Source organism: Salmo salar, chromosome 01 (assembly GCF_965601325.2).
Source record: "Salmo salar chromosome 01, fSalSal1, whole genome shotgun sequence".
In the NCBI taxonomy this organism is placed as follows: Eukaryota; Metazoa; Chordata; class Actinopteri; order Salmoniformes; family Salmonidae; genus Salmo; species Salmo salar.
In genome coordinates this window covers 80,621,978-80,647,200 of record NC_138291.1, presented here as the reverse complement: position 1 = coordinate 80,647,200, position 25,223 = coordinate 80,621,978, and the positions used below count along the sequence as shown (strand labels likewise).

Below are 25,223 nucleotides of genomic sequence, written 5' to 3'. Positions count from 1 at the left end.
GCACTCATGCCCATCATTCTAGCAGTCACCCTCAAGCGGTCTCTGCTCCGATGCCCTGGCAATCTCCTCGGCCAGATCCTCTGACGTCCATGCACACGCACCTCCTTGGCCATAATCGTCCCCTACCTCCACCTTCACTTTCGGATTCCCTCAGCATTTAACCCCATTCTCACGTACATTAGCTAACCACGGTAGTCAGCTAGCTAGCTGGCTAACTTTTATCTACGTTTTTACTTCAGACACCAATGTAATGACCTGGCTAGATTATAAATGAACACATTTCCAGGCAGAGGTTTGAGTTTACGAACTCACGGTTTATTAAGCCAAATCCACACAGGCTACTGTTTGGCCGTAGCCCACGCCAAATAAATGAAGGATACCTATATAAATCAAACGTGACCATCTCTTACCTGACGTAAGAGAGAAAACAATGGCTAAACAAGGTCAAGGTCTTAACTTGCAATTCTACATCCCCTTCCAAACCCCCCACGCCACTCCACCAACCGCCAGGATGTCCAGCATCAGAACATTCCAGGCATTCTCGTGATTGGCAGATAGCAGGTTGATTGGCAAGTCGGACCCCAAGAACACTGGGTACAACAGTGTAAGTACAACACAACCAACTGATAGCATAACACATAACTGTCTGTGCGGGTTGCTACAATATTAATGATACATGTAAAAAATTGAATCATTTGTTTTATTTTATTTTAAAAGTAGTGCACTGGGCTTTTACTAGTCCTGTATTAGGGACCTATTTAGGCGTCTGTAGCGCGGGTAAACATGCAGACGTGACCAAAGACATGACTAAAACCAGAGCCAACTCTGCAGCAATTCATGTATACAGTGGATATATAGGATATAAAAATGAATGTGATATTTGAGGCGCTCTCACTAATTGATTGTACAATGTACACACATATGATTTTAGTTTGTGAGTTTGTCAGGCATTCACTCATTGCAGTACAATGTAGAGAAAAACATGGAAATTCAAGAGGGTGCTACGAAATTAATGTCAAAACATAGTTTTCTTTGCTTTATGTCACTATCAATTACATATAATTAATGATTATTGTTCTCTACAATATTATAACATTAATATACTTGTACTTGACAGTGTTGATGAAATAAGAATGTTAATTTGCTGTGACCGTTGCTAGTTTAGACTGAGCCGCTCTTTGTTGTATCTCTTCCATATTTGGCGTTGTGAGGTGGTACCATTTGGAGGTGTTTATGTAGTTAGACAGATCAAAATAAACTTGATACCTTCCTCATTTTCACCTCCAGATCCTTGGCTTTCATTGCCTATATTGGCAATCAATCTACATTGAGAGTGGATGTTTCTATGGTGATTTAAAGGGAACGATTTAGAAATACACAATGAAAACAGGAACAGATTGTCTTCCTGGAGAGTGGATATTGAAATGTAGTCTCTTAGCATTGTAAATAAATATATATTTAGTTCTGTTGATGAAAGTTACTTGAGAAGGAGACCAAGTCAAGACGCTGGACCAGGTGGATTCAGTATATAGTAAGGCTGTTTATTATGAGACAAAGATATTTGGCTGAGCGTGCACGGACTCGTTCGTTTAGCTCTTAGGGAACTAGCAGAAGAGAGAGCCCCGAAAACATAGTGTGCGTTTTATTTATACAATGAAATAACAGTGTGTTGACGTAGGTTGAGTCTAGTGGGTCCGCTCTCCTGACTGGTCGATGAGTGGAGGAACGGTCCATTCTCCGGGAGTGTCGACTTCCCATTGGCCCTTGGCAGTGTCCTTTGTCCTCGGAGTCCAACACCCCCAAGTGTGTGTGTGTGTGTGTGTGTGTGTCTGCTAAGTCGTGTCTGGGTATGGGGTGTTGTTTTTTTACACCAGTGGTCAGTTCGTGTGGCTAGGGCGCTTCCTGTTTTGTCATGTTATGTGAGTGCTTAAGTCAGCCAATTGTCTCTGAGTGTGCTCGTGATTGGTATCAGTTGGTTGCCCAATATGTCTCTGGAGCCCTGCTGTGCACCGCTGCAAAGCATGTCGTGCAAATGCCCTCCTTATACATCACTAGGTAAAAAGTTAGATTATCTTTATTACAAATCCCCCTCTTCACGTCTGCAAGACGTGACAAAGAAAAAGGGGAACAAGCTGCAGCAAAGCGGGAGTGAAAACAAACAAACGGAAGTACACAAATTTGTCAGAGACAAATTTTGTGAGTCCCCCTCTTCACCCTTCATCTCAGCAGATATCTTGTCAAGTCTCAATAGGGATTAAAATCATTCCCATTACAAACCACCCGTTTTGCTAGATATTTCACATACATTATAACACATCTATTTTTATTGGATTCAGAAATTTCACACAAATTCAAACTAATTCATGCATCCCAATAGATGGTCTCATCTAACATGTGCTCCTCATATTTAAATGAATCCTCCACCTTGCTCGGCGGTAGGTACTTGTCGTCTCATTGATCTGAACTTTGACTCGGTCCGTAGCTCACCATCTGCTCCGTTATCCATCTCTCTAGAGTTCTGGTGATTAAACCTCTTGCACACGGGACCAAACAACAACCACACAACCCAAACACACTCACACAGGTGAAAGCAGCCCATAATACAGTTCTTGCAACACTTTTCCATTTCCCAAACATGAGCTGTGTTATCAAAAATGTACGTACAGCAATGAACCTAATCATTCTACCTACACCATCCTCTTTGCCCGTAATCTATCGAGAGTCAGTCTATTTTACCAGGTCATGAGGAGGTGGCGGATAATTGGTCAGAGAACCTCTTTACTGCATCCCCTGTTTCATTCATGAATCTCTGTTGATTAAAAGATGTCATTAATTCAATCCACATTATTATTTATTGTTAACCACCAAAATAATGTAGTGTTAAAGCCTTCACATATTTGATTCATAGCTTTGTATTCATCTGGAACTTCCCTGAGGATGCCAATAGCATCCCTCTAGACAAAGCTACTCCCATCCTGGTCAAAACTCCTCCTGTCCCTACTTTAGCCTCCTATAACTGGCCTCTGATGACTAACTCGAACTGGTTAGACCAATAACCCCAGGGCGCAATTCCTAACCACCCTTTGTGGTAATTTCTGTCGTATGCGTCCTTTGCTGGTACTAGCCCACCCTTCATCAGTTGTAGGTGCTATGAGGTTAAACATTTTCTCCTGTGCTTTCAAACCTAAGTCAGTCACATTAACAATTACCTTTCCAGCCATTAAAATCATCTAAGTTCTCGGTGCCATTCTTGTATCTATAACACTGGTGCTCATCAGGAATTTAGGTGAACCGAGGTGGGTTGGCTGAGTACTTCAATCTGGCCAACCCATATTCCTGTACAGTTGTCTGCTTCCCCAGAAAATTGTTTAATGTTTACCTTAAATTCTACATCTTGATCTTCTTTGATTCCTTATTCTGTATGTCACTCATCAGTGTATTATATAGTTTATCTTTTACTTCTTCTCAATGACAACGGTAACCTATGTTTAGTACCAGTAGGTGGTGGATCTGAATATATCAGAAAGATTAGACTATGATGCAGCTCAGAGTCTCTACTCTTCCCAAAAACCGTCAACCCTCTCCTGCCCTTAGTCTCTCTGCTTGGTACCACCCCATACTCACACCTCTAGGAGCACACACAGTGATGAACGGTCGGGATAGGAAATCTTCGTTAAGGAGGTAACCCCCGGACCTTATTGGTTCTCGGTTCTTCTCCTAACTCTGTGTGTGATCATCAGTGCTCATATGTGTACATACCTTTTTGCAGTGGGTAACTTGAACCCAAGTGACTCTCTCAGCTTTTCTAATGGCAAAGGCAATGGTTTAACAGCACCTGGTATGGGCCTTCCCAACGGGACTGCTTCCAGTTTTTTTCTCCTCAGGGACTGGATCCACACCCAGTCTCCTAGTTCGGATTGAGTGAATCACCTTCTCTTGTAATTCACCTGTTGGACACAAAATCTTGGACATACGGGTTTGGTTAAAAAACAGTCTTCTCATGTGCTCTGCTAGTATTTCTTCACTTCTATGTCTACCTGTTCTGGTATCTCTAACTCTGGCATTCTATAGGCTCTACCTAATTAGCTAAAATGTCATCCATCATTTAAAGAGATAGATCCCAGTATCAACACTAGGGATAATATCTTGTCCTCATTTTTTAGTTACCATAATCTTGTCCACCAAGTAAGTTGGGAACACTTCTACCCATTTGCTATGCTTATCTGTTATTTTTAAACACCCCTTCTTCCCCTCATTTCGGAATAGTTCAATAAGTCAATTTCCAAATGTTGGAATGGAAATTCTACAAAAATGTTTTTTGTTCTAGTAGCATCCTATCCTGTTCTATCGCCTGCTCTACCATACTCCCCCTATTTATACATGGCTCAAGCCATGTATCAATTTTGCTGCATTTCTTAACAATGTCTTTTGTAAGGTTAGTAAATTATCCTTATGTCAGCCCTTCTCTTGTAGGATTGCCCCCTTTCATATACCACATGTCCAATTCTCCCTGGGGCATTCATCCTTAGCTACCCTGTGCATTTCTCTATCAAGTGTCCTATCTTCTTTAAGATTGAACAACTTCTTTCAACTAAATTATCATATCTTTTCCTAGCGAATTTTACCAAACATAACTTAAAATCAAAACTATAATACATGCCTATGGAGCCGATAGTCTCTCCATGTATTAATATCCTAACTAAATGAACCTAACTAAATGATCCTGCTATCTTCTATTCTTATGTCTTTTCTGTCTCTCCAGTGTTATTTCTGTCCTCACCGGTTTATAATTTAACTATGCTGGTCTCCACTCACTAACCGTTATCTAATTCTTCTATGTTACTTTTATCTTCTCTTCCTTGTTTATGCTCTCCTCCTTCTACTTCCAACCCATCAAGGTCTCAGCAGTGCAGGGGAGTACTAAATGTCTCATGATCTTATTACATATCTACCTAAATTTATCACGATACCCTCAATAATCCTGGATTCCCTACAGATGTCATATATTCCTGTCCTGTTGGCTTAGAATATATCCTAATGCTTGACATAAGTCTACCATTTAAAACTTATTTAACAACAAAATATAATATTACTATTATATTAATTCCAGTCTTGTTGTGTTAAATCTCTTCCACTAAATACAACCACAGCTGACTTCCTAAGGGAAAATAAACTTATCTAGATAATGTAAAAAGTACCCCTACTTATCAAACGATATTCACGTAACATAATCAGATCAAAATGACTAATCTGAACTACTCCCCAAAGAAAAATTATTGTACCCTTTTCGTCATTTTGTCTTCTCATTGGTTCAAATTATCAATTGTGTCTAAGAACTTTAACTCCATCATAATTATCAGTTCTCCAAATTTCCTTAAAGTTAGTATCCCAAATGACCTTAAATTCACCATCCAATGGCTTTTCATTGCGGCTGATCAGACCACAAAAGGAAAAGTCACCAGTGGGGTCAAAAAGTCATACCCCCTTTTCAGAACCGTTTTTTCTTTCTTACTACATTAGACAAATGAAAGCTAATAACCTTATCTACATTTTGTATCTCAAGTTCCCAGAACATTCCCTATCAAAAGAATTTCACGTGTTTAATTAAAACTCAGAAAATAAAACTTTAAAATGCCATGTGTGTCTACCCCTTTAAGATATCCTGTCCCTAGGAATTTTTCCCCAAAGAGCTAAACGCTCCTTATTCCATAAAATAACCACTTGGTCAGCATTTCCTCATACTACACCGATTTCAGAAACCCAAAAGTTAACTACAAACAAAACCTAAAAATGCTTATACTTCCATTGTACTCCCCCCAATCATTAGTTTTAAACTTAATTGAACATGCGCTACCCTTGGATACAATACTGTACTTCAATCTATGAAACCCCATATTTTAACGTACTATTTAACCAATTTGACCCAAGATTGCTTAAAACCCTAAAACCCTTTCAGTTTGTCTGCAAACCGGCCCATTCTGTTTGCTAGTAATACCCTGCCATTATACACAACTGTGTTTAATGTGCACCTTCCCTGTTAATATAAAATTAACTCCACCTGTAATTCAGAGTATAATGTTTAAATACATAAACTTCCTTTTCTAATTCACTGGTGTTACCTAAACATTCAAACCAAGAATCAATAACCAGCTTCACATCACCAAATGTTTCCTTCCAGCCAAACATAGCTCAGCGCACATAACCAATTCTCTTCTCATCTTTTGTTTTACCCGTAAGCAAAAATATAACCCACTACTCAACCAACGTTCTGCCTTACCTCTATAGTAAGATTAAAACCCAACTTCACAACTTCCTCTTCTCTTTCAGCTTCACATTTATGAAATATCCAAGACTTTAAAAGTAACATGTAAATCGCCATACTTATAAAAAATAACATCATTCAACTCTTTCTTTGTATGCTATTTCCAGCAACAGACAACGTATTATATCAAAATTCCCTCGCTATTATTTTCTAATTAGTTAGCCTTTCAATGTAAACTAATCAAGCTATCAAAATGTTACATTTATATCTTAAACAAACGCTAGCAACCATATCTCTCCAGGCAAAACATATCTTCTTACATTTTAGTCCCATGGTGCATGGGCTGGGATCCGAACCCGGGCCTCCCGCGTGGCAGGCGTGAAAACTAAACTATTCGAATGCATACTCGGGTTCAGTGTCTTCCACCTGAAGCAAAGGAAACATTAGGCCCCTATCAGCCTGACCAGGGTCAATAGCGGTGGTGATCAGCCTAGTAGTGTACACTCACAAAAATAACAAACAGGGGAGCTGATATCCCCAGCCTCTCCCAGGGAGGGAGGTACCCCGACCCTGTGCGTGGTGCCTTAGGTCGTGGAAACGGAAGCCATTGTCCCATTTTCCCCAACTAAGGTTTCAGTGGTTGGAATCGAATTTATGTAGGGCGCGCAAATCGGCCCTGGTTTCAGTCAAAGTTCTGGAAGGGGTTGGGGCTGGAGTGCAATGTGTAAGGTGGTGCCAAGGTGCCCCTGATTTACCTTTGACCTGGACAGAGTGTGAAGTAACTTCCTTCACTTCGTACGGCCCAGTCCACCTGGGTTCCAGCCACTTTCTCTTGTGGACCTTGACCCTCACCCAGTCCCCAACTTTTACCTTCAGTGATGGCGAGTCTCCCAACAGCTCCCCCTCTTGGACCTTGCGGATCTGTGTGGAGAGAGCTGCAGAAAGTTCCGTCAGTTTTCTCACATACAGACATTACAATTTGTTGTACATCAAGGGCGGGCATTTGACCTCCCTCCCTTGGTGGACCAGGCATATTCAAACCTGCACATACCTTAGCTATTTAGCCTTAAGGGTTTGAGTGGCGCGTTCCACTAACTTTGTATACTTAGCCCGTCGCTGGTTGGAACCAGCGATGTATTCACGGCGCGGACACTTACTTATCTCTGGTGTCACACCCTCATAGACAAAGAACTAAAAATTATGTGTTGTGCAGTTATCAATTAAAGTTTTAAATACCCCAGTACAATACCAACAGCACGGCGGCTGATCAATGCTATTATTACAATTTTATCAATAATTATTTATAATTAGAGGGGGATTCGCGGAACGTCCAATCAACAATACAGAATTACACGTATCCGACTATTTATTGATGCTCCTAGCTGATGACCACTTCAGCTAGCCCCAATCTCACGGATATTTCTAGGTTAAATACTATGCACCCGACTGTATTGATGCTCCGGGCTGAGAGTCACTTCAGTCCGCCCCAATTTCACGGAATGCAATATCACTTGTACCCGACTATGTATTAATGCCCCACACCAAACGCCACTTTAGCTGGACAGAAACTCACAGATACACTTTTACCAATCCCAGTTTCACTGATGCTACTTGGTTACAAACGTGATCAATCCCAGTTTTACTGATGCGCCTAGTCGAGCGCCATTTCGACTAGTCCCAGTGTACCGATGCAACTTGACCTAACAACTAATTATCCGACTATATATTGGTGCTCCTAACTGATGACCACTTCAGTTAGCCCCAATCTCACGGATATCTCTGGGTTAATTTATATGCACCCGACTATGTATTGATGCTCCGAACTGAGAGTCACTTCAGTCCGTCTCAATCTCACGGAATGCAATATCCCATGTACCCGACTATGTATTAATGTCCAAACCAAACGCCACTTTAGTTGGACAGAAACTCACGGATACATTTTCAGGCCTATAACAGCAAATATCCTTGTACTCAGCCTTAACGTTTGTCTATATAATTTCATGCAATATTAACAGTAATTCATACTCACGCCCAGTACTACTGATCAAAATTTGGATAAAGACTATAATACAATATGCAGATTTTGTTTTAACAGGCTCTGCTTACCTTTTTTTAGTCGAGCTCGTTGATCAGTTTCCCGGGGCAAGCAGAATCGCCGATGACTCCTGCGGACAGGTCACCCGTCCTTACGAGATTGTCCCGGACTTGTCTCCTCTCACATCAACCATTAATGGACCGAATTCAGGAGTTTGAAACCATCCTCTGCTACCAATTTTGTTGATGAAAGTTACTTGAGAAGGAGACCAAGTCAAGACGCTGGACCAGGTGGATTCAGTATATAGTAAGGCTGTTTATTATGAGACAAAGATATTTGGCTGAGCGTGCACGGACTCGTTCGTTTAGCTCTTAGGGAACTAGCAGAAGAGAGAGCCCCGAAAACATAGTGTGCGTTTTATTTATACAATGAAATAACAGTGTGTTGACGTAGGTTGAGTCTAGTGGGTCCGCTCTCCTGACTGGTCGATGAGTGGAGGAACGGTCCATTCTCCGGGAGTGTCGACTTCCCATTGGCCCTTGGCAGTGTCCTTTGTCCTCGGAGTCCAACACCCCCAAGTGTGTGTGTGTGTGGGTGTGTGTCTGCTAAGTCGTGTCTGGGTATGGGGTGTTGTTTTTTTACACCAGTGGTCAGTTCGTGTGGCTAGGGCGCTTCCTGTTTTGTCATGTTATGTGAGTGCTTAAGTCAGCCAATTGTCTCTGAGTGTGCTCGTGATTGGTATCAGTTGGTTGCCCAATATGTCTCTGGAGCCCTGCTGTGCATATAGAAAAATACCCTGTTTTCACTCACAAAACTGCAGCTACTAGTTAGCTTTTCAGTTGACGTTCGAAGTTAGCGATATTCCATTCACGCTAAACAAGCTAAATTCTCAAGAGTAAATAGTCTAACTTTTAACCATATAAGGTAGATACATGGGGTTTGAACTATGTTTTTCTGACCGAATTCTCTATTGAATGGACATATTTGCGTAAACCTTTAAATAATTCATCCTTTTATGGGTGATATGGCGGTTGGATAATTTATTTCGACATTATAAAGAAAAACTTGGCACCTCCCGGACTTCACTCCTTGACTTTCCTCTTTAGTCGGTTGCTTCAACCTTACCACTCAAACAAGTCCGATGTCATGTTGGCTAGCTAAACTCATTCGTAGAAACAATTAATTGGGTCTGTCATCTCGACACTCCTCCGGTGTAAAGTTGTTTTTGACGAAAATGAAAACTTGTCAGTTTTTCACTTTCACAGGGTCGGAGTAGTAACATGTTCAAGTACTTAACTCTTACATCTAGATGTTCCGCTAGCGGAACACCGCTCCAATATCCAATGATAGGGCGTGGCGCGAATTACAAATTCCTCAAAAATCCAAAAACGTCAATTTTTCAAACATATGACTATTTTACACCATTTTAAAGACAAGACTGTCCTTTATCTAACCACACTGTCCGATTTCAAAAAGCCTTTACAACGAAAGCAAAACATTACATTATGTCAGGAGAGTACCCAGCCAGAAATAATCACACACCCATTTTTCAAGCTAGCATATAATGTCACAAAAACCAAAACCACAGCTAAATGCAGCACTACCCTTTGATGATCTTCATCAGATGACACTCCTAGGACATTATGTTATACAATACATGCATGTTTTGTTCAATCAAGTTCATATTTATATCAAAAAACAGCTTTTTACATTAGCATGTGACGTTCAGAACTAGCATACCCACCGAACACTTCCGGTGAATTGACTAAATTACTCACGATAAACGTTCACAAAAAACATAACAATTATTTTAAGAATTATAGATACAGAACTCCTTTATGCAATCGCGGTGTCCGATTTTAAAATAGCTTTTCGGTGAAAGCACATTTTGCAATATTCTGAGTAGATAGCCCGGCCATCACAGGCTAGCTATTTTGACACCCACCAAGTTTGGCACTCACCAAACTCAGATTTACTATAAGAAAAATTGGATTACCTTTGCTATTCTTCGTCAGAATGCACTCCCAGGACTTCTACTTCCACACCAATGTTGTTTTTGTTCCAAATAATCCATAGTTATATCCAAATAGCGTTCAAGACACTATGCGTTCAAGACACTATCCGAAGGGTGACGCGCCGGCGCATATCGTGACAAAAAAAATCGAAATATTCCATTACCGTACTTCGAAGCATGTCAAACGCTGTTTAAAATACATTTTTATGCGATTTTTCTCATAAAATAGCGATAATATTCCGACCGGGAGACGTCGTTTTCGTTCAAAGACTGAAAATGTAAAATGGACTCTTCACGTGCACACCCGTTTCATTGTTCTCAGATCGACCACTATCCAAATGCGCTACTGTTTTTCAGCCAGGGACTGCAGAGTCATCATTCAACGTTCTGGCGCCTTCTGAGAGCCTATGGGAGTCTTAGAAAATGTCACGTTACAGCAGAGATCCTCTGTTTTCGATAAAGAGGCTATAGAAGGCCAAGAAATGGTCAGAGAGGGCACTTCCTGTTTAGAATCTTCTCAGGTTTTGGCCTGCCGAGTTCTGTTATACTCACAGACACCATTCAAACAGTTTTAGAAACTTTAGGGTGTTTTCTATCCAAATCAAACAATTATATGCATATTCTAGTTTCTGGGCAGGAGTAATAACCAGATTAAATCGGGTACGTTTTTTATCCGGCCGTGAAAATACTGCCCCCTATCCTAAACAGGTTAAGACGTTGACTCGAAACTAGGTTGTGCCTTTAGATTGAGAAAATTAACTAAGGATGAATATGTGTTTAGAAGTCAAAATATCGTAAACATTAAAACAAAAACAAAACAGTTTTTTGGTCAAGGTTGGTAGTGTGCTTTAGAAGAACAATTGTAGAAATAGGCAGGGTTTATTACTGTGGCAACCCAATGGGAGGACTGGAGATGTGCATGTCAGCATAGCATCATGGGTAAGATAACATATATTGTGAATAAACATTAAAAGACAAATCACATTTTCTCTGACGATTTCGCGCCTACATTTCCTCAAGAGATCTCATAACGTCATATTTAAATATTAACATTTCAAAACCGTAACTACAATTCGTATGAGTCTTTCTCAATATTTAAACTGATGGGATAACTAAATCTTATTGAATGTGGGAACAAGTGAGCCTAGGCTAGATTATGCACATGGAGTAATGAGTAGGGTTGTGTTTTAAATGCAAAAGTAATTTTTTGAAAAAAAACCAAGAAAAAAAACCCCTCCTGCCTTCCAAATGAAAACTAGTTTGAAAATTCAAACATATTTTTGGGGAAAGAGATGTTTCTGGTCGATGCATTATCAAATTAGAGTCTATCGACCAATGAGTTTATTGAATATAAAACCAAAACAGAATTGATGTCAAAGACATGACCTTACAGCTTGTCCAAAAACAGTTATCAAGAAAAGAATGTGTCATTACAATACCACATAAATAACAATTTTGCAATGGCATTTGGTAACTGGCAGTTATATATGTTTGTACAATTTGGCCCAGCAGATAAACCAAGTCAACAGTAGGGCCTCTCTCTCAATAAAAAAAGAGCCATGTAATTCAATAGTTGTTTTAGAGAAAAAAAATCTAAAAGAATGCATCAAATATAAGTGTGTTCCTGTATTGCATTACAGAATGTCTCATGAAAGAAAGCACCAAGAAAAATATATTAAAACTACAAAAAAACAAGACAAATCGGCAACATAAAAACAGGGTTCAGCCAAAATATCACAGTGATATTTGAAATATAAAATGCATAAAGACTGGATAGGTAATTTAAACATCATGGAGGCGTTTTACAAAATCTATGGAACAAACATTCTACAAAGGCAACAAAGGGGGTGAGAAAGCTATGCAATAAACAAACCTGGTAGGGAATTTGTCACAAACAAAATCTCAAAATAATCTATTGCATGTGATAACACCAACTTTTTGCTGAGTGCATTTCGCCATATAATACACATACATTGGAAAGGTTGTACATTGAACAATATATACACAGAATAATACAAAACCAATGTTATTGCTGTATAACACATACATACTTTGATATGAAAAACTGATGTTTTCCTTTTATAGGGAAAAGAGAAATCAGGAATACAGACATCTGTACCAGGCCATAACACAAGTGCCCCAAAGAGGCCACTAGCGGTGTCCATATTTGGCAGACCAGTCTGTGCGCCCATGGATGGCCTGAACTGGGGGGCGAGACCGTAGGCCAGGTGTAGTCTTGGTGGGTGACGGCACATAGGATGAGGCACCCATCTGACTTCTGCTTGACGACCTCCAGGTTGCATAATCTGTGACAGCAGGGACAAGCCACATTATTACATTACTACACAGCACTAAACCTGGATTGACAACTGGGCATTGAGACTACAAAGATCACTCACTTGATGCTGTTGAGTCCCCTATCGGTCCAAGTTGCACTCTTTGGCCGGCAGAGTCAACCTCTTTTTTGAAATAGGATGGTACATATCCACTTGGAAGTGTATTTGAACCTGCGATTGGGCCATCAAAGAAAAGGACATTCAAGTTACATTTTTACTGTAAACACATAGACAGACATCACCTTAGCTTATACCACAGCCCTCTGTTTAGTAAGGTGACAGGTGCCAGGACGTTGGTCCCAACCCAAAACGTTACCATGAGTGTTTCTGCTAGGAAACGTCCCTCCTACAGGAATACTGCTGCTGCCCCAGAGGTTGCTTTCACTGTAGTCTTTGTTGGAATTTATTGCCATATTTTTTTTGGTACTTAAACCTGCGGGTGAGATAGGAGAGATTAGGAAGTAGAAGTTGAGAAAGTTTGCAATGTAACTTAATTCACAACAAGCTGCCCCTTGCGGCTCAACAAGGCTAAATCATCATGACTCAGCAACATTAACCAATCCTTAGATTATCATTGATAAATCAAGTGATGAAAATAATGTAGTTTCACCCAGATTTTATGTCTCTGATTTCGTAGACAAATGGCAAATAAACCGAGTTCAAAGTTTACTGATAAAAAAGGCTCAATGCCGAATGAGTGGCCAATTTTATGATATACAAACAGTAACTAGACGTTCCTTACTGAAAATATGAATTTGTAAAGAAGGTAATGTTTTTATATTTTCTACCTGGTAGATATCTTGACTGCTTCAAGTAATGCTGTTTGGCAGAGGCTGTCCTCAAAGGCTCCTGGTAGGACATGGCCTTGTTCAGATTCAAAGGTGCATTGTCACCTGTCGACACCTGCCCCTTACCTTTGGGGTTGCTGAAATCCAAAACATTTCCGTACCTGAAAGACAAAGCAGAAATACATAAAGCCTTTATCTGAAAATATCAAACTGATATCACATGGGGACAGTCTCACCTGCTCAACGTCTCCTCTCTTCGTTTTTCAGAAGGAAAGTTTGTTTTGCACAGAACACTTAGAGAGGTCAACTCTGTGTCCTCAAAGTCATCCCAGCCGTCACCCTTTAAAAGGCCTGAGCCGTGGCCCCATCGCCGGCGTCCTCCACCCTTAGGTTTCACCTGATAGCTTAAGAAGTTGGCATTTTCAGCCTCCTGGGTCAACTGGAAAAAGGAAATGGTGTATTAACAAAGAAGCAAAATGGTTCAATTACATTTCATCAACTTTGCATGCCTAGCCATTGAATTTTGGATGAATTTAACAAGGTATTCTAACATCTAATGACATGATTACACTGATGACAAGCATTCGTGCTCAGCTAGCCCTGGTTGATGACCGCAAACTCACCTGGCTCTGCAAGCTCTTATCAACAATGTAAGGTAAACGGGTCTGTGGGACTCTCGCAGTCTCCTCCTGCTTCACAATGCGGTTGGGCTGCTCTCGCAGCAGCTCTGTGTGCCTCTGGTATAATGGAACCAGGGTGGGGGCTCCCTCGATCTCTTGCAGGGGCCTGGACGAGGTGAAATGTGGATTTGGGGGCACTGACTGGGGAGGGGGCACTGGTTTGAGCAGCAGTGGTTGTTGCTGCTGTGATGGTTGTGGAGGTAGAGGACCAGGCTGAGGCCTGCCCTGCTCCAGGATCTGCTGAGGAGTGCCCAACGCCTGACCCACGTAGAAGTACGAGTACCTGAGGGCCTGCAAATGGAGAATAAAATGATTGATTGGTTTCCATTCAGCCCTAAGCAGGACATATTAATCAGCCAACATGCCATTAAATGTTAGAATATCTAAAATTGTTTAGCTATGCACAAGCTAACACAGCTGTAGATCTATTATTTATTTCAGTATTCACCAGTCTATTGGTGGATGTTAAAATAACTATTCTACGGATGCATGCATGTTCATATGTATCCATTCTCAACATTTATTTTAGTACAGTTTTAACAGAGATATGCCCCAGCCAGGGTTAGCTACCTGTGCAGAGGCTGGCCTCTTCTTAGGGTCCCACTGGAGTAGGTCTCTCATGAGGTGGATGGCCTCAGTACTGGCGTTGGGGATCAGACTCCTCAGATTACTGGGGACACATTGAGGCCAGCGGAAATTCATGGCTACCGACAACTGGAAGCCCTCTGGCCAGTCATTCTAGAGGAAGTGGATTAAAAACAATTATTATTGAACTGCTTCAATTTCACCATACAGAAATAAAACAGATCATTTAAAAAATGTTATGACAAAAATTGTGGGAAAAAGTTTAATTTCAAAAGCATGTCACACAAGACCAATCACATCTTCAGTGAGGTTTGATTTATGCATTTAACACCGTGAGACATTCTACATGAAGATGTGAGGACAGTATAGCTTATAATCAGGTTGATATACTGGATCTAACAGCCCCAGAGAAGAAGGCTACCTTCTTTGGAGTTCCCAAGACTTGGCAAATTTTGAAGATGGTGTCCACTTCACTGGAGCCTGGGAACAGAGGCCTGAGGGTGTAGAGCTCTGCCATAATGCAGCCAACAGCCCACTGGTCTATAGGAGAGCTGTAGGAGGTGGACCTCAGCAGCACCTCTGGAGCTCTGTACCTGGAGATCAAATCAAAGTTTGTCTCATACACAGATTAGCAGATGTTAAAGCAGGTAAAGGGAAATGCCTTTGTTCCTAACTCCAGCAACACAGTAAATGTCTAACAGAACCACAGTAATACACAAATAATCCCCCCCTCCCCCCAAAAAAGAAGAAACAAATATCAGAACTAGCAATGTCAGTGTCCGGGATATACTTGGGATGTATAGACAAATAGGGAAAAAGTTATGTACAGCAGTAGTTATATAGGATGATCCATATTGAGAATACTGTATGTACAGTGCATTCAGAAAGTATTCAGACACCTTGACTTTTTCCACATTTTGTTACGTTACAGCTTTGTTTTAAAATTGATTAAATGTTTTTTCCCCCCCCTCAATCTACACACAATACACCATAATGACAAAGCAAAAACAGGTCGTTAGAAATTGTTGCAAATTCATAAAAAAATTGAAATATTACATTTACATAAGTATTCAGACCCTTTCCTCAGTACTTTGTTGAAGCACCTTTAGCAGCGATTATAGCCTTGAGTCTTCTTTGGTATGACGCTACAAGCTTGGCACACCTTTATTTGGGGAGTTTCTCCCATTCTTCTCAGCAGTTCCTCTCAAGCTCTGCCAGGTCTCTCCAGAGATGTTAAATTGGTTTCAAATCCGGGCTCTGGCTGGGCCACTCAAGGACATTCAGAAACTTGTCCCGAGGCCACTCCTGCATTGTCTTGGCTGTGTGCTTAGGGTCGTTGTACCGTTGGAAGGTGAACCTTCGCCCCAGTCTGAGGTCCTGAGAACTCTGGAGCAGGTTTTCATCAAGGATCTCTGTACTTTGATCTGTTCATCTTTCCCTCGATCCTGACTAGTCTCCCAGTCACTATCGCTGAAAAACATCCCCACAACATGCTGCCATCACCATGTATCACCGTAGGGATGGTGCCGGGTTTCCACCAGACGTGACACTTGGCCTCGGCCGCCCAAAGCGTTCAATCTTGGTTTCATCAGACCAGAGAATCTTGTTTGAGGAGTGGCTTCCATCTGGCCACTGCCATAAAGGCCTGATTGATGGAGGGCTGCAGAGATGGGAGAACCTTCCAGAAGGACAACCACCTCCACAGAGGAACTCTATTACTCAGCTCTAGGAAGAGTCTTGGTCGGGTCTAAACTTCTTCCATTTAAGAATGAGGGAGGCCACCGTGTTCTTGGTGGGTATTGTGTGTAGGTTAATGGCGGAAAAAAATCTATTTAATACATTTTACAATAAGGCTGTACCGTAACAAAATGTGAAAAATGTCAAGGGGTCTGAATACTTTCCAAATGCACTGTACATAAAGTGAATAATGAATTGGTTTAAATCAAATTCAAACAGTATAATGTTGCAGGAATGCTAATCTTATATCTTTGTCTAACTACAGAAACAATTTTAGAATAATAGACATTACGTAAACATTAAAGTGAACAGTGTTCAATGACTGTACATAGAGCAGCAATCTAAGGTCTCAACACAAGGAAGGAAGAAAGGCTTTATAGGCTGGTTGATGCTCCACATGAGAGAAAATACAAGAGGAATCATGTCACAAGCTGACAGAAAAGGAGACCAATAAATTCAGATGGATCAAGTTCTGTCTTACTGATCAATCACAAAATGGTGTCAGACACATCATATGGAGGTAACAAAACTAACCATCTTGTTGAAACATAGTCTGTGTACGGCGGCCGAGATCTTATCTCACGGGCAAGCCCAAAGTCAGCTATTTTCACCAGCTCTGGTCCCATGCACAGAAGGTTCTCAGGTTTCATATCCCTGTGAAAAAATCCTGAGGGCAAAATCATACAGTGAGCATACAAAGTAACAAGTGTACCTCATTTATAGAAAATGTGCAACTAAAAAACATCTCCATGCTAGTGTATCGTTCTGATAAGTATACAGTGGATCATACCATGCTTATGAATAAATGCTAATCCCTGCAGTATCTGGAACATAATATTTCGCACAGCAGATTCAGGGAACAGCCGAGACCTGTAACATGATACAAATAACAATACATGAGGCATGATTTTGACCTACTGACATACTGAGAAAATGTATCCAAAGCATTGAACCCATTTCAAATTGCCTATATTTAGGCTATGATAAAAAATAAAAAAATAAAAATAAAGTTATTTACCTGTCTTTCATTAGTTGATACAAGTTCTCCTTCATGTATTCAAACACAAAGTACAAGTGGTCATTTTCCCGTATAACCTCCTTGAGTTTGACCACATTTGCATGGTTGAGTTTCTTCAAGGACTGAAAGAACGAACAAATTAGATGGTACCTCAGCAATCAAGAACAGGCATAAAGAAATCACCTCAATCTGTATATCATCAAAAACAGCTCTGCAACACTCCATGTAAGACTTCGATACATAAAACGTTAACACATTCAAGGCCACACCCTTAAACCTGCCATACAACAAAACATTTTTGTTCAAAATCAAAACATTTTTGTTCAAAATCAAAACATGGTTTGACAATCAAAGCACTTCCCAGTGGTCACTGGCCAGGATGTCATTCTAAATAAGAATTTGTTCTTAAATCGACTCACCTGGATAAATGAAAGGTAAAATTTAAAAAAGATATATAATAACCTGTATATCATCTTGGGTACAGTGTGGGAGACAACTGGTATTTCTAAAAGTGCAGCCATTAGTGATTAAAAAGCATAAACAATGTTTTAAGCAAACCAGGGCAGATCAACAATGACAAGCCACCAGGGTCTGACAATCTAGATGGAAAATGACTGAGGATAATAACACACGATATTGCCACATCTTCAATTTAAGCCTACTAGAAAGTATGTGCCCTCAGGCCTGGAGGGAAGATAAAGTCATTCCACTACCCAAGAATAGTAAAGCCCCCTTCACTGGCTCAAATAGCCGACCAAGCAGCCTGTTACCAACCCTTAGTAAACTTCTGGGGGGAAAATGGTGTTGTTTGACCAGATACAATGCTATTTCACAGTAAACAAACTGACAACAGACTTTCAGTAAGCTTATAGGGAAGGACACTCAACAAGCACAGAACTTAGACAGATGACTGATGATTGGCTGAGAGAAATTGATGAAAAAAAGATTGTGTGGGCTGTCTTGTTAGACTTCAGTGCAGCTTTTGACGTTATTGATCATAGTCTGCTGCTGGAAAAACTTGTGTTATGGCTTTACACCCCCAGCTTTGATGTGGATAAACAGTTACTTGTCTAACAGAACACAGAGGGTGTTCTTTAATGGAAGTCTCTCAAACATAATCCAGATAGAATCAGGAAATCCCCAGAGTAGCTGTTTAGGCACCTTGCTTTTTCAATTTTTACTAATGACATGCCACTGACTTTGGTAAAGCCAGTGTCTATGTAGGCAGATGACAACACTATACACGTCAGTTACAACAGCAACTGAAATGACAGCGACACTTAACAAAGAGCTGCAGTTAGTTTCAGAATGGGTGGCAAGGAATAAGTTAGCCCTAAATATTTCTAAACCGAAAAGCATTTTATTTGGGACAAATCATTCACTAAACCCTAAACTAAATCTTGTAATTAATAATGTGGAAATTGAGATGACTAAACTGCTTGGAGTAACCCTGGATTGTAAACTGTCATGGTCAAAACATATTGATACAACAGTAGCTAAGATGGGGAGAGGTATGTCCATAATAAAGTGCAGCTCTGCATTCTTAACAACACTATCAACAACGCAGATCCTACAGGCCCTACTTGTCACACCTTAACTACTGTTCAGTCGTGTGGTCAGGAGCCACAAAAAACGACTTAGGAAAATTGCAATTGGCTCAGAACAGGGCTGCACGGCTGGCCCTTGGATGTACACAGAGCAATAATATTAATAATATGCGTGTCAACCTCTCCTGGCTCAAAGTGGAGGAGAGATTGACTTCATCACTACTTGTATTCATGAGAGGTATTGACATGTTGAATGCACTGAGCTGTCTGAACTACTGGCACACAGCTCAGAAACCCATGCATACCCCACAAGACATGTCACAAGAGGTCTCTTCACAGTCCAGAACAGACTATGGGAGGCGCACAGTACTACATAGAGCCATGATTACATGGAACTCTAGTAACTGATGCAAGCAGTAAAATTAGATTTAAAAACAGATTAAAAAAAGGTAAAAACACCTTATGGAACAGCAGGGACTGTGAAGCAACAAACATCGGCACGGCCTCATGCACACACACAATAACATACACATGGATTTAGTACTGTAGATATGTGGTAGAGTAGGGGCCTGAGGACACACAGTGGGTTGTGAAATCTGTGAATGTATTGTAATGTTTTTAAAATTGTATAAACTGCCTTAATTTTGCTGGACCCCAGGAAGAGTAGCTGCTGCCTTGGCAGAAGCTAATTGGGATCCATAATAAATACAAGTCACAGTAAACGGGTGAAGCAGGACTCAGTTTTCCCATGCACTGGAAAGTATGGAGGCAACTTTCAGCATGCCATATTTTCTTAGTAGAAGGGAAAGTCATTATGGGTCTTGGTGGTGGCACATGCTATTTACAGCTGACATTCCAACTAAGATCCCACAGGGGCTGGATTATTCTAATATGCTCCTATGCTTCTTTGGTACCAAGCTCTAAAGTAAGGAATGAATGTCTGGCACAGGATCTAGAGTTCAAATCCAAGGGCAGTACACAGAAGAATCACCTTCTAGATTATTTGTGCTGGTTTCTGTGGTTCTGAGCGGGAATTTAAATAGTCATACAAAAACTGTAACAGGTGAAACAGTCAACAGCTGTGGTAGGTTGTATTTATTATGTTTCCATGTTTTGGAATCAATAGATTGAGCATTTTACCCACAAGCATCATATCTGGAAAGGAGCACTTACTATAACCTCACGAAGATTCATGCATTCTTCCCATGAGTAGAACTTTCTCTTCATTCTGAAACAAATTTGCAATCATTCACAATTAGCTTAACTTAAAGGGACATTTTGGCAATGAAGCCCTTTATCTACTTTCCCAGAGTCAGAAGAACTAATGGATACCATTTTCATGTCTCTGCATCCAGTATGAAGGAAGTTTTGCAAGCCAATGCTAACTAGCATTAGAGCAATGACTGGAAGTATAAGGTATCTACCAGCAATAGTGCTAACACTACTTAGCAACTTCCTTGGGAAATAAAACTGGTATCCACAAGTTCATCTTACTCCAGGGAAGTAGATAAAGGGCTTCATTGTCAAATGCCTTTATTATCCTTTTAATAAAAAGGACAGACATCATAGATCCTTTTTATTATAAAACATACTGGGACTCTTAATTGATATAAGAAGTTTGATTCATAAGAGATGAATACTTAGTGCGTAAAATATATGATTGAAAACACCAAACAGGTTCATAACATGTAGGCCTTCTCTATTTCAATCTCAAGACAGAGAAACCACCAACATCATGGATTTACGCAGCTAATAATGGCTAGTCCGACATTATCTGTTCCAGCTGGCAGATAGCCGCTGATAGGTTGGTAGTGAGGGATACTGCATGATTCTGGCATGTTCTACCTGTCCAGAGTCAGACAAACTTGTGGATAACATTTTTATATCTCTGCATGTATGGGTATGAAGGAAGTTAGTGGAAGTGTCGCGAGCCAATCCTAACTAGCGTTAGCGCAATGACAGTCTACAGGTACAGTAGCGTTGCTTTACAACCAACCTTTACTTGGCAATAGGCTACTTTCTCAATTCCCAACTTGGAAGCCACCGCTGTCTTCTAAACTTCCATGGCTAGTTGTAGGTGGTTCATTGGAATTTAGAAAATGCTCTGTTAAATTAAATAAATGTTTTGCGCCATGGTCGAAAATTTGCTGCTTACCCTTAACACTACCTACATATCAACAGCTATCCGCCAGCTGGAACAGATAGTAATGTCATACTAGCCATTGATTTATTAGCTTGGATTTATGCTGCTCGTCTGCGGCTGACCCACACACTTCCTGTCAAAGCTATAAATAGAATCCAGTGGCTTTTATGGTGCCGCCCAAAGGTACCGTACCCACTAAGATATGCCTTTTTTATCAGCTAAATGTGTGGGCCTGTCAGTCATCCGTGCACTTTTATTTGTCTACACATCTGTTTAGCCAGCTGTCAGCTTAACCACATATACTATGGGAGTGGCCACCTGCTAATGCCATTCCTAGCAAATCCCACAGGCACTGGCAGCTCATTTTACTACACAGCTTAGCAGCTACAACCACTTGTAGGCTAAAGCCCTACAATTTAGCTACCAGAGGATAATATGTAGCCTACACTAGCTACCAACCCTGCAAGGATGAACTGGATAGGCACAGAGATCAGACATATTTTTTCATAATAATAATAATATTTCAATGACAATGTGCCCTACACTCACTTCTTAATGGCGACTAGTTCCCCTGATTCCAGGCTGCGGCCGAGGATGACTGAGCCGTAGGTGCCATCCCCGAGCTGCCTGAGAGTGGTGTATCTATTCATGGCGCTGCCCTCTCCTCGCCATTGCCTAGGGGAAGATCAGATCACTATGGGCAGGAGGAACACAGAGGTGGCAGGCTTGAAGCCCCCTGCATCTGTTGAGTGTAACCAGATTTTCCTGTGACAACAGCAGTGGACCACAGGCACAGCTGCAGGACTCATGTTGTCATGGGCTTCTTGCCTCTTCCTGAGGAAAAGGGATGGGATGTCATTAGAGGAAGCCATAAAACCAGCAGAGGAAAAATATACACTTGGTTAGTTTTAAACAATACAAGGAATCTGTGACAGAGTTTGTAATTGAATGCACGTTACACAATTTATCTAAAACAGACAGTAGTACTCGTTTAGCCTACCCTACTCATAGATGCTAACTACCTTTAGCACCTAATTTAGGGATGCAAATTTCGGTCAATTTTGCTGCCGACTATCTGACCATCAGTAACCTTAACCGGTCAACAAATATTTTTTACCCAGAAAATACTATGCATGCATACAAGGAACGGACAATTTAAATTAAGAGCTTAATGGAAACTTGCATCAATAGCAAGTATATCATCTTAGAGTCAAAATGATATAGCCTACTGTTGAGCATGCAAGCTAATAGAAGCTAATAAAACGTAATTTTCAAACATTTGCCAAAAGGCAATTCGCGGGAAAACACCGTTCTAAACAGCGCATCTAATGTGAGCGGTTCCATGTGTCAGAGATGAAAATCTGTTAGACATTTTGAACGAGGGGGCATCTAATAGCAACAACCATGATTAGTTGCTAATATGACTAGGATTAACGTTAGTTGCTAATATGACTAGGATTGTGCTTTTAGCTTCTGGACAACGAAAGAAAGTTGACATGAAAACCAATAAAACAGGAGAGAAATGCTGGTTAAAGGCATAACAGTCTCTAAAATAATTGCCTCCACGTTTCTGTGGATGGATTTTGGCAAGGCTACTTTGAATCAGGATAAAACATTATTTTAAGTAAAGTAAAAAAAAAAAAGCCTCAAACTCACATTGCATAGTGGTGGGTGACACAGCCTGCCTACCGTTGACTATAGTCTATGCACTCGAATGGCAAATGGAGGCGCGCTTTAATTACGAGTGGAGATGGATAAATAAAAAATACTATTTTTAATCGTGGCCAGTTAAACACATGATTGCATTTAGAATTGTTATTGAATTGTTATTTTTTAGGCAATGACTAAGTCGGCTCTTTTTGCTGGCGCGTGTGATAAATAAGATACATGACCACTAACGAAATGCACCAATGTCATTCCACAAAAGTATGCAAATGAACGTAATTGTTAAGCATGAAAGGTCAAATGTATTTTCGTTAAAGGTTAACATCTCTAGCGCTTATAGATGAAGGCATCGGTTTCCTAAACGTGAACACGCATCGCTTGCGGTACGGTTTGGAAACATAAGGAATATCTTCCATATCAGCGAGAAATAATAAATAAAAAACGAAAGGTTAAATTACTAGGGTTAGTGTTACCACACTAACAGACCGGAGGCAGACCACCTGTGTTACAGTAATTAGCCATCTACCATGCTCCGAACACCTGTTTATGCGAAGAAGGCCGCCAGAAACCAGTTGCAACTGAAAACTACAGGCGGCTGCAACTGTCGGTAGGACGCTACTAATTAAGAGTACATACTTTGAGTCTAGCTAAGTCATCACTAGCTAACTAGTGACCTAACGTTACCAAAAGACATGCATAAGATTAAGTGTAAAAAAAAAAACTGTGGTAATATTTCTGACCATAATGTCATGTTTACATAGTTAGCAGTACTGCTAAATAACTTACTGCTGCAACAAGAAACAAAACAATGCTGCAGCGAGCTAACGTTAACGCGTTGGTTAGCTAGCTAGCTAACTCACGTTAGCCACACGATCAATCTTTGATTGCTGCTGATAATGACAAAAAGTAAGAGTAAAAGACGCTCACCCACTCTGTTTCAACTCGATGAACAAAGCATCGCTGAACTACAATAGTCAACCACCCTCACATAGGCCCATCACAACAAATCACAGCTGCGCGACCACCAAGGCAGGGTGTAGCAGATTTGCGTATTCTTCTTCAGTGGTGTTTGGCAACCAATGTTATATTACCGCCACCTACTGGACTTTCCCTATTGATGTTCTTCCCACTTATGACGAAGCCTGTCAATTTTTTTAATTTAAATAATTAGACAAGAACAGATTTTTTTATTTACAATGACGGCCTACCCCACACGACGCTGGGTCAATTGTGCACCACCCTATGTGATGCAGCCTGGATTCAAACCAGGGACTGCAGTGACACCTCTTGCACTGAGATGCAGTGCCTTAGACCGCTGCACCACTCTGGAGTCTAACATCTCTTCTGTTCTGTTCTGTTCTGACCATTGACTCTATTCTGACACCAACACCTTGTTGGAGCCATAGATAATGAGAGGACTCTAGTGTCCAAAAGCTCAATTTAGCATGGGCAGAGCCATTGAGGCCATTCAACATTTTGAAGTAGTAGGTGGGACTTCCTATGGGTTATTAAGAAAGGATCTTCTTCTTTGGTATCATGGCATTCAAACATTTTGTTTGTGCATGCCACCACGGTAGTGTGTGGTCGATGACATTACATGTTGTGACAAAAATAAAAAGAGGGAAAGGGAAAAAATGCACCACCAACTAACCCTACGCCTACTGTTTATACTAAAGACGGGAGTCTTTCGTTCAACACACCTTGTAACTCTTCTGTGATTTATGTAACATTTCTGCAGTACAGTTGATAACCATGACAATGAATGCTAAGAAGCCAACCTTACTGAAGCACAAATTCGTATCACTCTGTATTGGCCTAGAGCAACTACTCACTCTTGACCTATCATCCTCTACTCTCTTCACTGCCTCAGCATCGGACACGTCTGTTCTACTCTCACCCTGTCAACCTCAACCTGCCTCACACCGGGCACTTCTGATCCCCAGCAACACGGGCACACATCCACCAATACTAGAAATTCCTTTGTCCCATGCCCTTCTGCACACTTCTCACGTCTCAGAATCTCCCTCCTACAGACTGCTGCAACCTGACCATAAGCTTGGATCTAAAACACCTTAGTGGGTTTGGCACAAAAGCTGTCACAGAATAACTGACATATCCTAACATGACTTTGTCATGTAAAGACTCTACTTCATAACGACAGACAGTGTCTTCTCAGTTTTACCAGGTTCGCCACAGGTTCTGCGTCGCACCAAACGGCGGGCGTCACAGACAGCGAATCTTCCATTTCAGTCGCTCCACCCCACCCCAGTAATCACTCCTTTCAAAGGTCCTAAATCAAATCAAAATGTATTTTTCACATGCGCCAAATACAACAGGTACCTTACAGTGAAATGTTTACTTACAAGCCCTTAACCAACAATGCAGTTTTAAGAAAATCCCCCCAAAATTAAGA

General features: G+C 40.8%; 1 protein-coding gene and 1 long non-coding RNA gene across 4 annotated transcripts; both read right to left on the bottom strand.

Moving 5' to 3' along the window:
* Positions 1 to 1,520: 1,520 nt before the first annotated feature.
* On the bottom strand, positions 1,521 to 9,093 carry LOC106612585 (uncharacterized). Its single transcript, XR_014392806.1, has 2 exons — positions 8,369 to 9,093; positions 1,521 to 7,197 (listed from the first exon to the last, which is right to left on the bottom strand). It is a non-coding gene; the product is annotated as an uncharacterized LOC106612585 (long non-coding RNA).
* A 2,824-nt stretch (positions 9,094 to 11,917) lies between these two features.
* On the bottom strand, positions 11,918 to 25,090 carry LOC106612589 (serine/threonine-protein kinase ICK). Of its 3 annotated transcripts, none has more exons than XM_014213909.3 (14): positions 24,993 to 25,090; positions 21,695 to 21,979; positions 20,176 to 20,230; positions 17,456 to 17,577; positions 17,228 to 17,307; positions 16,972 to 17,104; positions 15,122 to 15,293; positions 14,686 to 14,853; positions 14,059 to 14,406; positions 13,672 to 13,874; positions 13,436 to 13,596; positions 12,964 to 13,080; positions 12,711 to 12,818; positions 11,918 to 12,617 (listed from the first exon to the last, which is right to left on the bottom strand). In XM_014213909.3, the coding sequence occupies exons 2-14, from the start codon at positions 21,793 to 21,795 to the stop codon at positions 12,463 to 12,465; spliced, it is 1,923 nt and encodes a 640-aa protein (XP_014069384.1). In that variant the 5' UTR covers positions 21,796 to 21,979; positions 24,993 to 25,090; the 3' UTR covers positions 11,918 to 12,462. The 3 variants fall into 3 exon arrangements, with proteins under 3 accessions (XP_014069384.1, XP_014069364.1, XP_014069359.1); XM_014213889.3 differs by lacking the exon at positions 24,993 to 25,090 and adding an exon at positions 23,742 to 23,878; XM_014213884.3 differs by lacking the exon at positions 24,993 to 25,090 and adding an exon at positions 23,738 to 23,871.
* Between the last annotated feature and the right edge of the window lie 133 nt (positions 25,091 to 25,223).

Excerpts from the sequence above, each read along its gene's own strand:
- LOC106612589 (XM_014213909.3), bottom strand. The coding sequence starts at position 21,795 with ATGAATAGATACACCACTCTCAGGCAGCTCGGGGATGGCACCTACGGC. Across the intron at positions 14,407-14,685 it reads AGAGGCCAGCCTCTGCACAG|GCCCTCAGGTACTCGTACTT; the intron begins GTAGCTAACCCT and ends CTCCATTTGCAG. Across the intron at positions 13,875-14,058 it reads ATAAGAGCTTGCAGAGCCAG|TTGACCCAGGAGGCTGAAAA; the intron begins GTGAGTTTGCGG and ends TCCTTTTTCCAG.